The 15,429-nt window shown below is 39.7% G+C and overlaps 1 protein-coding gene across 1 annotated transcript in view; it reads left to right on the top strand.

The window, feature by feature from the left end:
* Positions 1–10,863, top strand: part of CHD7 (chromodomain helicase DNA binding protein 7) — a 135,695-nt gene extending 124,832 nt beyond the window's left edge. Inside the window, exons 27-39 of the mRNA XM_072852433.1 lie at positions 94–223; positions 504–576; positions 794–848; positions 1,563–1,791; positions 1,961–2,169; positions 2,310–2,987; positions 3,402–3,562; positions 5,212–5,439; positions 5,676–6,119; positions 6,725–6,946; positions 7,361–7,501; positions 8,027–8,131; positions 8,924–10,863. Coding sequence (XP_072708534.1) covers positions 94–223; positions 504–576; positions 794–848; positions 1,563–1,791; positions 1,961–2,169; positions 2,310–2,987; positions 3,402–3,562; positions 5,212–5,439; positions 5,676–6,119; positions 6,725–6,946; positions 7,361–7,501; positions 8,027–8,131; positions 8,924–9,877 — 3,629 coding nt within the window. The 3' untranslated portion in view covers positions 9,878–10,863. The remainder of the gene's footprint in view (positions 1–93; positions 224–503; positions 577–793; positions 849–1,562; positions 1,792–1,960; positions 2,170–2,309; positions 2,988–3,401; positions 3,563–5,211; positions 5,440–5,675; positions 6,120–6,724; positions 6,947–7,360; positions 7,502–8,026; positions 8,132–8,923) is intronic.
* Positions 10,864–15,429: the final 4,566 nt, after the last annotated feature.

Raw genomic sequence — 15,429 nt, 5'->3', positions numbered from 1 at the left:
AATCCAGAAAATCATACTTCTACTGCCTAAACCTATTCTATTCACAGCTGGTCATAGCTTTTAACAAAAATTTGTCTCCCGCTCTGCATGCAGGTTATGAGAAGTACAATTCTATGAGAGCTGATCCAGCACTGTGCTTTCTGGAACGGGTTGGCATGCCTGATGCGAAGGCCATAGCTGCTGAACAGAGAGGGACAGACATGTTAGCAGATGGCGGTGATGGGTAAGGAGGACATGAAAAAATTAATAAACTTTATCAGCATTGTATATGTTGGCATTAGTTCATATGTCATATTTTGCTTACATCTCGCCTGAGGATCTGAAGTGATCATATGATGTAAAAAGTACATAGAATTGTTTACACAGTTGAGCATGAAATATAAATGTGTAACTTGGTACACCATACTGATGGCTTTTGTAGCTTTTTTACTTTTGTCCAGAAAATCAGCCCCCTCTCAAAAACAATATATTTCCTGAAAATATTTCTCTTAAATATTTTATAGTGGTGAATTTGACAGAGAGGATGAAGATCCAGAATATAAGCCAACCAGAACTCCTTTCAAGGATGAAATTGATGTAAGAACTTCAACTTTCTGTAATGACAAATATATATAATTATAACTGATTCTCCATGTTTACCTTAATGTGCAGTTCTTAAGTTTGAGAGCTATCAGATAAACACACCTTACAAAGATTGTTTGCTGCTGTGTTTGAGAGATGACATATTTTTCTCCTGAAATGATAACATATGGTCAAAACTGAAAACTGAAATAATTTCTATCTTCTCCCCAAGGAATTTGCAAACTCACCTCCAGAAGACAAAGAGGAGTCCATAGAAATACACCCAAGTAAGACTATAGCAAATAAATTAAAAAGGCAAAAATGGACCATTTAGGGAAAGGTGGACTGTTTATATTACCACATAAGGGGATAGGTTGTGTTTGGGGAAAACACCACAGTAAACTTTTTACTGCCAATTCTCTTCATGCTTCACATCTTTCAAAACAATTATTTACTGTCTTTGAGTAATCCACATTATGGCTTTCTGGGTTTCTAATTGCATAGTAGAAATTGTGGTGATAAAGACCGGATGTTTCATAATGCAGCCGTTGATGTTTTTGCTGAGATAATCTTGGAAGTTACAGATATATTGTTTCCTCAGTATGGAGGAAAATTGCCAAGTTTAAGTGAGAATAATAAAGTGGGAAATAGTAAGCATAGGTGTTTCCTCAGAGGCAGAATTATCTTCTTAGTAATACATTTAAAGATGCATTGTATTAATTTAAATACTTACAGTATTCATAATATGTTTGCATTCGCAACATTGAATAATAATGCTTGATGGTTATCTCTAAATGCTTCACAAGCATTTCTGAGTTCTTAGAGTTGGATGGCTTGATTCTATTTTTTTTATTTCCTACCAATGTAGTTATCCTATTTCTAATTTGTTATACATAGGCATATGTTCTTATCAGATAAAACAGGAATTCAGTTCTAGCCATAGAAACTTTGAAATGTTTAGTGGTGGTTTTGCAGTGCATAAATACTTCTCTATTCTCTAGACAAGCACAGTGAAAGCAATGCTGAGTTAGGCCAACTCTACTGGCCCAACACTTCAACCCTGACTACCCGTCTGCGTCGCCTCATTACTGCCTATCAGCGCAGCTATAAAAGGCAACAAATGAGGCAAGAGGCACTAATGAAGACTGACCGCAGGAGACGTCGGCCTCGGGAAGAAGTGAGGGCACTAGAAGCAGAAAGGGAAGCTATAATAACTGAAAAACGACAGAAGTGAGTTTCTTAGTGATATCTTTCTTTAAATCTCATTTGAGCTTGTGTGTCACCAGTACTGCCCTTCTGTTTTGAAAGAATAAGCTAAAGGGGGTTTGGGGGCATCCAAACTATGTTTGGACTCTCGTTTATTCAGTGTCCTCACTTCTCTTGCTTCTTCCTTGACTAGATGGACAAGAAGAGAAGAAGCTGATTTTTATCGTGTGGTGTCTACCTTTGGAATTATTTTTGATCCTGTAAAACATCAATTTGACTGGAATCAATTCAGAGCATTTGCCAGGCTTGATAAAAAGTCCGACGAAAGCTTGGAAAAGTATTTTAATGGCTTTGTGAATATGTGTAGACGAGTGTGCCGAATGCCAGTCAAACCGGATGATGGTAAGTTTTAACTGAGTGCAGGAATCAACGTGACTGTTATGAGACAGTGGGACTATTGAAGCTTCGTGCCCAGGTGTAATGATTTTGAGATGGGTGTACATTTAATCAATGTTAAACAATCCAAATTGTTGTCATTGCAGAACCACCTGATCTTTCCACTATGATTGAGCCAATCACAGAAGAGCGTGCTTCTAGAACTTTATATCGCATAGAACTGTTGCGGAAAATCCGTGAACAGGTTCTCCATCACCCGCAGCTAGGGGAGAGGCTAAAATTATGCCAACCAAGCTTGGACCTGCCAGAGTGGTGGGAGTGTGGTAAACATGACAAAGACTTACTGGTTGGTGCTGCTAAACATGGAGTCAGTAGAACAGATTATCACATTCTGAATGATCCTGAACTCTCTTTTCTTGAGGCTCACAAAAACTTTGCTCAAAACAGAGGGACAGGTAATGCAAATACTGTCTCTTCTGTAAACCCTCTCGGTGCTGGCTGCAGTCAAACACCACCTATTGTCCCATCCACACCAGTACAAGAAGAAAAGACTACAGAACAAACAGAGTCTAAAGTTGAAGGGTCTGAAAATCCAGCAGCCAAAGAAAAGTCTGATATCAAAGAGGAGACAGATATTGCAGATAAGGACACTAAACCGGACTGTGATGCTGAGACTGAGCCTGGCTCTGTTAAATGTGAATTGAAAGACATAGAAATGAGTACAGACGTAGACCCAAAATCTATTTCTGAGAAAGGTTCAGAAGAAGACGAAGAGGAGAAACTGGATGATGATGATAAATCAGAAGAATCCTCCCAACCTGAAGGTAACGCGTTGGTCAGATCAATTCCATGTGCTTAGCATGAGCCCCACAGCTGTTGTAACTTGTGCCAGCTGGTAAGTGGCACACACGGAGCCATTATGGAGCTCGGGATGGGCTACACATAGCAGTTCCTCTGCCCTTCTGCATATCAGGTGGCTAGATAAGCTTTCATAAAAACCATCCAGCATCAGCAGGGTATTCCCTCGCAAGGGATGGTTTCCAAGACAGCTTACTGAGCCAATAAGCACGGTCTGTGTGCCAAATGCAGAAGGCTAAGGCTCTGCTGTAGTAATTACTGAACAAAAGCCCGAGTTAGAAATGTTGCGTCAAGCCTGGTTGTCTTAACCTATCTAGTTGGGTTGACATTGGGTGGTTGGGAACTTTTGTAGTTAATGCCCGGATATGGTTGTTATTCAGCAGGAGCAGTTTCTCAGGGTAAGAATTTTGATGAAGAAAGCAATGCCTCTATGAGTACCGCAAGGGATGAAACACGCGATGGTTTCTACATGGAAGATGGGGATCCCTCTGTGGTTCAGCTGCTTCATGAGAGAACATTTGCCTTCTCTTTCTGGCCTAAGGTTGGTTAGGGGTACAATGGCGTGTGTCTTTCAGTGCAGATAAAATACGGGAAATGGGTTTGCAAAATAACAGTGAGCTTTGTATGATTCTGCACTTCCAGTGGGCAAGGGACTTTTTTCTTTGAACGATTTGTGGAATAGCATTTTATTCTTCAATTTCGTACAAATTAGCAGAGGAAATGAAAGGAATTGCTTTACTGTAAATAGTGTCATTTAGTAAAACAACAAACTACTGACAGACATGAGCTCTCACAGGCTCCATAACTCTATGTCATCAGAATTACACCTCTTGCACCTCTAGTGATGGAAGCAAACTTACGATTTTGAATTATGGATTTCATCTGCAGAGCAATGTGCAGTGTTAATGTGCAGAGATTCTTGTAAGATCACCTTTTTATTTTGGGGTGAGGAGATTGTAGAGAAGAGTATTGGTGACCTACATGATCTAAGCCATTATGTAATGTTGACAGATGTAATTGTATTAAGGTATCCTGCAAACATAAGCAGCAGTTTTAGATAGGATAAAGCTGTATCTTATTTTGGTAACAATGCAGAAAATTATCTAATATAAAATGTTTTTAAAAATATGAAACCATAACCTTGTGATAAATCCATCCATAATTTACTACTCTCCTTTGCAGTAAGGGTAGAGAGAGAAATAAAGTAGTAATAGTCTTAAGCTTACTAATCACCGTAACAGGGCCATCTGGTTTGGGATGGGGGGGCAGGGCGGGGGGACCTTGCTCTTAATAGGCTTATTCCTGGGGAAAGCAAGCAGTCTGTTGCAGCTGCTGAGATTTGCTAGTGGCTTTTGCACTGTTTTGCTGTTCAGGAAGCTAACTGATGCTCATATTCCCTAACCAGCAGTATTTCTCATAGTTCTGAAGTTTCTACTACTTGAGGCAGGTTATTCTTGAATACTGAAATGGAAAAAAAACAAATGATACTCATATTCTTTGCTTTCAGCATGTATTTTGGAAACATGGACTAAAATCTTATTCCAGTCCTAGTGTAAAAGTGAAACACAAAATCCTTCATCTGTACAGGTTCAGCATAAGTAGACTAATAAACATAATTAGAGATTTTTAGTGTACACGCTTCAGTGAAATTTGAAGTGATAATGGGCGTGGAATGAAAATTGACATTCATTAGATGTCCCTAGGTTGGTGCCCGTTTCATAATGTTGAACTTTATTAATAGTGACGCTAATGAGGATCCACTTCCTAGGACAGAATTGCAGATCCAGCCTCTTGGATCTTGAGAACTGCAGCTCTAAGATACTGATTGCAGATGTTTTGATTTTCCCTTCCTAACTGTTGATTTTGCTAACTACTGAAGTTTTGCAGTGTAAAACAATAGTGAGTTTCTGTTATAAATGTCAGTTGTACATTGTCATACAGAAAACTTGGTCTGTCTTCCTCCTTCCCCCCAATATAAATGCAGCTTTTAAATTCTAGTAATGTTTTATTCTACAAAACTTCCTGTGTATTAGTTTCTTGTAAGGCAATCAGTTTATCCTGACCTACAAGAATAGTTGGTTTTGAATTTATTTCTTAAGCATTGGAAGCTGGACTGTGTCATTATACTCATTTAAGTTTAAAAGGCGACTTTCACACTGAAGGTTCATTACGTACTTTTCCTTTATGCAGGACCGAGTAATGATCAACCGATTAGACAACATCTGTGAAGCAGTGCTGAAAGGGAAGTGGCCAGTAAATAGGCGCCAGATGTTTGATTTCCAGGGGCTCATACCTGGGTATACTCCAACAGCTGTGGACAGCCCTCTACAAAAAAGGAGCTTTGCAGAGCTCTCCATGGTTGGTCAAGCCAGCATCAGTGGCAGTGAAGATATCACTGCTTCTCCTCAGTTATCAAAGGCAAGGCTGCATCTTTCTCTTTCTTACATAAAACATTTTATCTTGCATGCGCTGCTTTTGCATAATAGAAAAAACAAAAAATAGCATTTCTTTAAATAAAATAGGAAAAACAAAAAAGTGTTTCTTTGAATAAAATGAAGGGTTTGTTTCCAGAGTTGTATGTTTGGACTTTTATTTTAAATTCAGCATAGCAAATGGAGCTTTCCTAATGTTTGGAAATGCTCATTTTTCATTAGGAAGATGCACTCAATTTATCGGTTCCACGTCAGAGGAGGAGGAGACGAAGAAAGATTGAAATTGAGGCTGAGAGAGCTGCCAAGAGGAGAAATCTTATGGAAATGGTTGCCCAGTTACGTGAGTCTCAGGTGGTCTCAGAAAATGGACAAGAAAAGGTTGTAGATTTATCAAAGGCCTCACGAGAGGCAACAAGTTCTACCTCAAATTTTTCATCTGTTACTTCAAAGTTTATCTTGCCTAATGTCTCCACACCCGTGTCTGATGCCTTTAAAACTCAAATGGAGCTGCTGCAAGCAGGTCTTTCACGCACACCCACAAGGCATCTACTAAATGGCTCTTTAATAGATGGAGAACCACCCATGAAGAGGAGGAGAGGAAGGAGGAAAAATGTAGAAGGGCTTGATCTGTTATTTATGAGCAACAAACGGACATCATTGACTGTAGTAAGACAGCAACCTTTTTGTCTCATATTTGTTCTTCTGTGTCTAGTACTTTCTGAATGTCAGTTTAAAGCGTTGTTATACTCTCCCTAATAGTAATGTACAGTTTTTACCCAACCAGCTTTTTCTTTGTGTTTAGAGCTGTTATTTCTTTTTGAACCAAACAAAATGATGTTCATATTGTTCATATCATTCATATCAAGTTTTTACTCTATCAAATTGTGGCTGAGTTTTAAGTAGCTTGTAATTTCAAAAAGACAAAAAGACTATATATTTTTTTTTTTTTTACAAAACATGTTTATAACAACATACATTTTGATGCTTAAGTATATCTGCCGTACTGTGTAGAAAAGGGAAGGTCTTGGGGGTGCCATTAACTGGGAACACCTGAAAACTGCTCTGTCTTTAGCTGTATGTTCTTTAATGTTCACGGATGCTAAATTTACAAAATTCCTTAATGTAACAGTATTGCTTTACAAAGTATGAATATTTAAACCCCATTAACTCTTGTGTATGCAAAATTTTCTTGAGCATTTAGCTTCAGTCCCTGAAATTACTTCTCCCAAGTAACTGTTCCCTTGAATTAATACAGATGTTAATGTTTTCAGGAGGATGCAGAAGTGACCAAAGCTTTTGAAGAAGACATGGAAGCCCTACCAGCAAGGAACATTCCATCTCCTGGTCAACTGGACCCAGACACTCGCATCCCTGTAATCAATCTAGAGGATGGGACCAGGCTAGTGGGAGAGGATGCTCCTAAAAACAAGGATTTAGTTGAGTGGCTTAAATTGCATCCTACTTACACTGTAGATATGCCAAGTTATGTACCAGTAAGTATGTGATTCTAAAAGCGTTGTATTATATTAATAAAGAAGTTAGTTTTACAGACGTCAAAATGAATTTCCTCACATTGGGCGTAGTCATTGGATTTTGTAACTGTTGGTTTTCAGTAGAGGTTTTGTCTTTAGCCACGCTTAATATAGTATCTAAACACCCAAGTGGCACTGGGGTGTATGGGTTGCTTTTCCCTTTCTTAATATTTGTATATAACAATGTGTTAAAACAATGTTGGTGTCAAGTTCTGCAGAATTCCTTCATCTGACAAAAAAAAGATTTTTCTGAGATAATCTGAGGGTAAAGTAATTGGCTCCTTCTTAAAATTGTTTTGAGAAGGTGTTCCATGATTGGTGATTTTTGTCAAGAAAATGAAAAACTAAAAAGTAATACATTTCTCCTCTTTCCAGAAGAGTGCAGATGTGCTGTTTTCCCCATTTCAGAAGCCGAAACAAAAACGACACAGATGTCGAAACCCTAATAAACTGGATATAAACACCTTGACAGGAGAAGAAAGGGTACCTGTTGTAAATAAGCGAAATGGAAAGAAGGTAAAAATTAAGTTAGTTCAGTGGAGGTCTTTAATAATGTCTTTGCATGTGGAAAGCAGGTTTTCTGCTCCAAGCTTTCTTTTTAAAAGTTTAATAATTTGGCACCAGCAGTTACTCGTGCTGGAATATACTACCCCGTTCCTCTAATTCCTTCTTTGCTCTTCCGATATGTTCGTATTAATCACTTGAGTAAATCACTCTTACTTTTTGAAACTATGTAGCACGTTTTTTCCTTATATCAGATATGAATTTTATTACTAGCCCTGCCTGAGCTGCAGCATTTTACTATATTTTTTTAAAACATGATCTTCTCAATTCTAGTATCATTAGCTGGTTTCCAGGTAGTTTTCCACAGTCTGAGCTGAAATTCTGTACTGCCATCCTTCAGAGATGAAAGTGCACAGATAGAAAACGTCCATATAAATAGTTGTTTGGGGTTTTTTTTTGTTGTTTTTTGGGGTGGTTTTTTTTTGTTTCGTTGGTTTTTGGTTTTTTTTAAAGTATTAACCTTGTGTTTTGCATTAGATGGGTGGAGCTATGGCCCCTCCAATGAAGGACTTGCCAAGATGGCTGGAAGAAAATCCTGAATTTGCTGTTGCTCCAGATTGGACTGACATTGTTAAACAGTCTGTAAGTGACACTCTCATTCCATGCTTCATTGTAGATTATAGCATGGAAAAGTTGAAGGCTGTGTAAATTAATTATTAAGTCTTTATCTCATAGCTGGTTTTGAGCTGAGGAAATTGTAGTGTCTTGGGTGGGAGTTACCCAGCTCAGAGGGGATGGTGATAGGAGGCTGCTGCAGAATGGGATTTAAGTACACTCGAAAAACCAGCTACGATAAGGCAGCCTTCAGCATTTGTTTTGCATTATTTTATTCTTATAAGAAACAATCCTTAATAAACACAGGTATTCATACATTAGGAACTATTAAGAAATTATTTGTCATATTCATAACAGAAATAGAATTCATCATCTTGGTAACAGGGAGCATCAAAGGATTAGGTTTTCTGCCTTCTATTTTACAACAGTTGCTTGAAAATAAAGGGTACAATTCTGCAAATACTCATTTTAATAAAATATGACTACACTGAAGTTTAATATGAAGTACAAAGGTATAAACTCTTTAACTGCAGTATATCAGGATGTTTTTTTTAATGAAGATACAGAGTTCCAGCATGTGTTGTTTTACTATTGTGTTTAAATGTAAAAAGTCTGTGACTTTGCTTTCTTGAGTTTCTTACATGTTCTACTGCTATTCACTTTAGTAGCTAGCTAGTCACGATTTGCCAGGCTTGAAAAACAAACCACTTCTGGAGTATGCTGAAATCCCTTCTGTTTCTTCCATCATCATCAGTTAACTGCTGAAAGCTATAAAAGCTAATTGAGAATAAAGCTTGTTTTTTCGCATCCCCTTTTCAGGGTTTTGTTCCAGAGTCCATGTTTGACCGTCTTCTCACTGGACCTGTTGTGAGGGAGGAAGGAGCAAGCAGAAGAGGAAGAAGGCCAAAAAGTGAAATTGCCAAAGCAGCTGCAGCAGCTGCTGCTGTAGCATCAACTTCGGGAATCAACCCACTACTAATGAACAGTTTGTTTGCTGGAATGGACCTCACAAGCCTCCAGAACCTACAGAACCTGCAGTCTCTGCAGCTTGCAGGCCTCATGGGCTTCCCGCCAGGGCTAGCAACAGCTGCTGCTGCTGGGGGGGATGCTAAAAATCCGGCTGCCATGTTGCCTCTGATGTTGCCAGGGATGGCAGGTTTGCCCAATATGTTTGGACTAAGCGGATTGTTGAATAACCCGATAACGGCTACTACTGGAAATGCCACTACTGCTTCCGGTCAAGGAGAGACTGAGGATGGCGCTTCAAAAGCTGAAGAGAAGAAAAATGAGAATGAAGAGGAGAACAAAGACTCTGAGAAAAGCACAGACACTGTTTCTGCTACTGACTCTGCGAATGGATCTGTCAGTGCTGCTACTGCGGCGACTACCGCCACTGCCACCACTACCACCACCACCAACACTGGATTGCCCACAAACCCTCTGGCCTTCAATCCTTTCCTGCTGTCTACCATGGCTCCTGGCCTCTTCTATCCATCTATGTTTCTACCTCCAGGACTGGGAGGATTGACTCTGCCCGGTTTCCCAGCACTAGCAGGACTTCAGAACGCAGTGGGCTCCAACGAAGAGAAGGCTACTGACAAAACAGAAGGAACTGCCTTTAAAGATGAAGAAAATCTCGAAGGCAGTGATGCAGAGGAGAGCCTTGATAAAACTGCAGATTCCTCCGTTTTAGAAGATGAAATAGCACAGGGTGAAGAATTAGACTCACTTGATGGGGGGGAAGAAATAGAAAACAATGAAAATGATGAATAACCAGTACCAGTTACAGTTAAAGTGTTTTAAACTTTTGACAAGTGGTAGTCCTACTGTTTACACTCACAGTTAATGTCCATACTTAGTTTTTATAAGCTGTTCTGTAACATAGTGTAGCAAAAAAAAAGTTCAAGTCATGTTATACAGATGTGTCAAAAGGTATCTTGGTCATTAAGTATTGTGCAGTGCATTATTTATTATCCCTAGGAGAGATGAAATTTGAGAGGTGATCATGTCTTTTTAAGGAAATTGACATAATGCTCTGCTTTTTTTTTTCTTTTGGTACCATTGGTATTATGAATTAAGCAGCAATTTGTAATCAAGTGGCACTAATAGAAGGAAGTGCTGCTTAAAGGAAGGATGAAGTTATATATTTAATTTTTTAATTTTTTTTTTTTTTGCTGTGAAGGTCAAGATGAAATTTACCATACATATCGTACTCGCGCTTCATTTTGACTGTATGGGAGTTCACCCGCTCACATGCGCGCACACACCCACACACACACTCTCTCTCTGACAATCTTCATGATAGTGTGAATGTCTCTGTCTTGAGACACAGCAATAATAAGGCAGCTGTTGAATGTGAAGAGTACCTTTTGGAAATTAACCCGCGGAGAAGGTTCTTACAGGATAAAGCTACAGTTTAATCGTCTCGTGATCTTGTAATGCACTGGTATAAACAAAAAGAAAAAAATCAGGTACCTTTTTTAAATTAAAGGACTTTGTTACTTTAGCCACAAAGCTAAACAGCATTACCTCAACTCTAAACTAGCCTTGAAGTTTACAGACATGACTTTGTAAATGTATTGTTTTTCTTTGTTGTGATGTCTTTTTATTTTTTTTCTTTGGAAACTGCTATCATGTAAGATAAGATGTAAATTGCTGCCAACTGTAGTAATGATGCTTTTAATAAAAGTGACCCATGATATGCAGAGATGTAATTATAGAATGTAGTGTTTAGGGACATCACAACTGGTGTTCGCTTTCTCTAGGTGCATTGTGGCTTTTTTATAGCATTTTTCTGCTATGTTCTTTATAGATTAGTGGCTGTAAATGCTGAACTGATTGTCTTCAAGGGACTAGGCAGGAAGAGAAACCTTGAATTACCTTCATATTTTCCACTCTAAGTAACTCTACAGAAATGCACACTAAAAACCCTACTTTACTCCTTCAAAGGGGCATGAGAGACTGAGAATACTTTAAAATGTGTTCAGCATGTGATAATGTGGTACACTACAGAACAAAAGGGCAAAAGAAAAATGAGGCTTTAATAGGCACAATATCTAGGTCATTTATCCTTGGTTAATGGGTAGAAAAACACAATGCTGTAGTGACAGCAAGGGATACAAAGGCTCTGTGGTATCCTGTAGACCAGAGCTTGTGATGCCAGAAACCACTGTGTCAAACAACCTACATGAAACTAAAACTGACCCACTTTTCATAAAAACCAGTGTCTCTTCTGGAGAGCTACCGATTTGTACCCTTTTGTGACCTTTTGATATTCGAGATAATGTGCCATTTGAGAACTTCTGTTTTCACAGTGTTGTCACCTTGACACACACATACACAACCATCTTGAGAGTGAGGATAAAAGGTTAGATTTTCAGTGGAGTACATGAAAAATTAGCTATTTGAGTAGCCAGCTGTGGGTGGACCCCTATCTTAGGACTCATATTATCTGTGCTTTTGGAATGCTGGAGAGCTGCAAACCTCGCTCTCATGTCCACTGTGAATTTGCACAAGAGCTCAAATGGACAAGTATTGCAAGGCCAAAATTCAGTCCTGAGGAAGACGTATGGAAAGGGGTGAACTTGGCCTGAAAAGAACATTTCATGAACGATGAAAGTAGATGAGAAATGAAGGCTTAGGAAGTGAATTTCATGTGAATGAATCACAGGCACGCACTGTTGCAATGAATAGATGTCAGGATGTCTTGTAGTGCCACTTAAATAGATCATACGGAGTTAATGAAGGTCAGGAAGGATTCCCCCTGCCATGTACATCGCTGAGCGGTTGACGAGGTGTGTTATTCCTGCCTCTTTCTAAAACATCACAGGTAGAAGTGAGAGGCTTAAAACCAAGGTACATTAACGTGATCAGGTGTGTTACATACTCTGTTGAATTCGTTTGAGCTGTTATTTAAATTGTTTAAATGCCTTGTGTCTTTACTTTTTCTTCTACCTATAGAATCCCACTGTAAAAGTTGGTAGGTGCTTCCCGTTGTGTGTATTCTACATACTGGTACCAAATAGCCTTTTTTCTTTTTTTTTCTTTCTTTTTTTTTTTTAAATTCAGTTTTATAATTCCCAGCAAAGATTTACACAGACTAATGATATCCCTTGGGAGGGCCCTTTTTAATTGGCAAGACTAGAAATTACATTGTTAAATGCCACACTAACCCCCTTTCTTCTCCTAGCCCCCTTCCTCTGTCGAAATGGGGGGAAAATTCTGGTAACTGCCTATTTCCACCTATAGGTTTTTGGCACGGAAGCATCCAAGTCAAGGCATAGGGTGTCCAAGGGACAAATAAGTGACTCTTAACCCTGTATTATAAGCGTTCTTCCATAACAGTATTACTCATCAAAGAAAAACCGAAACTGGAGAACTGTTGCAACAGAACTAATGCCATGGTAATGGGGGAGCCTCCGTACTCTGAATGTGCTTTCCAACAGCCGTGCTTCCTACAGGCCAAACAGACCGCTCACCTGTTGAAAAGAAGGTGACATTTGATTTTTGGAAGGGATATGGGCCCCTGGTATGAAAAATGAAGTGGGGGGATTGCCATCTAATGTCCAAGAAATGTATTACATGAAAATATGAAGGTTTTTCTTTGATTTGACACAGAGTTTTTACATGTTAATTATTGCAAAGATTCTTACGGAGTTTTAAAGTGTGTCTAAATGAATAAAAGCTTACATGAGTAAGATGCTTAGATCAGATACTATTCTGCACTTGATTCACATCTGGAGCACCCTTTTTGTCTGTCTCGATGAGAAGCCTTCTTTTGCCACCAACCATTTTTTGCTGGACCTCCTAATGGTCGCAGAAATGTTAATAGGGGTATCAAGGAGTACAAGTGACTTTGTTGTTGTTGTTGTTGCTTTCAAGAAGACAGTATCTGTGTTGAAGTACAGCAATGGTCTGCATGCTCACAGACTTCTGTGTGCGTGCTGTGCACTCCTGCCAAGGGAAGCAACAAAACAACAACAAATCTGCTCGGGCTATTAAAGACATACTTTTTAAGAACTTGCAAAAGAAGTCTTATGGACTTATTTTGCAAACCTGGACTGTAAAGGAGAACTGGTTCAAGTATGAGTGTTGAAAACTGTCACTGATGGAGTGGCGGACAAACCCCTAAACTAATCCCAAGTATCTTCTGTCAGCTTCGGTCTCTTGTTTCATATCAATGTCAAATGTCAGAGTGTACTGCTTATTGGAATAACACACACTGCTTCGATTGAGGACCTTTGCCATTTAGTGCAGCAAAATCAGCGCTTTTTCATTTGAGGGAGGCTTAAGATTGGGGGGTGGGGAAGGTAATCGATTGTATTTCTAGTATTAAGCTTCGCATTGAATTTCATGTTGCATACAAAACTGCTTGGGACGTTTAGGACTCCTCTTGCCCTGCACCGCAGGTTTCAGCTACCTCTGAATCCTTAATGTTGGAGCTGGGGATCTGGTAATGTCGGGGCATCTGAGGTCCTGCTGCCTCCAGACTCTTCCCTGGGTGCCTGAAAGGTGCCAGCCCATGAACGTTTTCTGTTCCGCTCAATGGGAGGGAGCACTGGCTGCGGGTTTTGCTGCACGTGCTGTATGAATAACCTGTTTGTACCCCTCTGTGGCTTCAAGCAATGATGCCTGGGGAGACCTGAAGTTGGCTTCTTACGTAGAGAGATGATGTTTCCAGGCATCCATTCTAACCACTAGCTTGAGTCAGCTGTTCTGAGGAAAATATGTGAAGGAAATGAAATTTTAAGGATTGACAGTTGCTGTGATCAAAGTTTGATGGGAGTTTTGGAAGCAATCGGAAACCTCCTTCCAAACGTAAGGTGAATGTGCCAGCTCAGTCTGCATGCAGCTTTAGGTAATAGATTTGATACAAAATGGTAAATATTTAGGGTAACATGAACTATAGCACAAGAACATGTTTTCTAAAAGGGGATAAATCTGTGTCACTAAATGGTTTTGTTTTTCCAGTTTTTATAGATTGCTGTCAGCACTGGTAAAACCATCAAATCTTAATAGTTTGAGCTATTTGTGTTGCAGTAGCTCAGTGCTGGTAGTTTCCAATCTGTTGCTTGTACTCCCTCAGTATTAGCTTAAAAAATTTAGATATCAGTGATAGCTGCAAGTCAGAGACTTCATTAAATCCTGGTAATTGTAGTCTACTCTAAAAACAAAAACCCAAGCAACCCATTTAGAAAGTTCGCTCGGAGTATGTAGATGCAAGTATTGTTAATTGGGGTCTCAATGCAGAAGCTCCTTTTGTCTTTTACTTCCAACTTTTTGTATGTGAGCCTTATTAACCTAAAGGGCAGTATAGAGACGTTGAACCGTGGATTCATCAATCTTTTGGGCAGTTGCGTCCGTAAACCGAATGGCAGGCAAGCTGTAAGCTTTAAAATGTCTAGGAACGGTGTGCTCTGCGGGCGATGAGCGGTCAGCTCTGATACCAGAGCTTTTGCAGCTCTCCTTGGACGATGCTTTGACCTTCCAGGTTTCTGGAAGTCCTGGGAAGCTGCGGGCTTTGCAGGCGTAGGAGTTGGGAGCTGCAGCCGCCTGGTCTGTGCTATCGGTCTCCTCCCACAGGGCTTCTGCTATTGTTGGGCCCGGGGAAGGATTTGCATATCTGTGAGCGCAGAGCTAATGTCCGCTCCCTCTGCTCAGAGGCCCTGCAAGGAAACTCCATGATCCTTCCCTCCCCCCCCCCCCCCTTTTTTTTTTCTAAGGGCTAGTGGAAAATAAGAGACGGCCATTGTATTTCACTGCAGCGGCATTGTTCTGCACCAGACAAAGATGGCATATTTCTCCGATCCATAGTTTCTGCTCCTTCAGCCATGGCTGGCTACTGATGAGCAGCTGTGCAGACTCTGAATAGCCTAAGGCATTTCCTAAAATCATTAAAAATATGAATTTTCCCCAAACATGTGCCAAACCCCTCCCAAAAATATGTGGCAGGAGGAGGGAAGCAAAGCCTTTGCTCTTTGTCCAGAATATGTTTTCCTAAAATAAACTTTCAAGGCATACCTGCTTTCAGAAAGCATGTAAGTTCTCTCAAATGTATCGGTCGATTCCTGAATGACTTCTGTAAGTCCTGCTTAGAAGAATATTTTAAAAGGTGAAATGTTTTTTCGTATTTTCTTCAAGGATTTTTGTGAAGGAAAGAGGTGAAAGTGAAAGGTTTAAACTGAGCTATATAATTTTGCTTTATGAGCTGGACAGGTGCCCGTAATTGAAGTAGTTGAAGAAAATGTTAAAAATCAGTCCTGCTCCTCATCTGCCATGTATCTGACATTTCCAAAACACCATTTTGGACTGTCACTGTAAGGACA

Source organism: Ciconia boyciana, chromosome 2, assembly GCF_034638445.1.
Source record: "Ciconia boyciana chromosome 2, ASM3463844v1, whole genome shotgun sequence".
Taxonomy (NCBI): domain Eukaryota; kingdom Metazoa; phylum Chordata; class Aves; order Ciconiiformes; family Ciconiidae; genus Ciconia; species Ciconia boyciana.
This window is presented reverse-complemented; position numbering and strand designations above follow the sequence as displayed.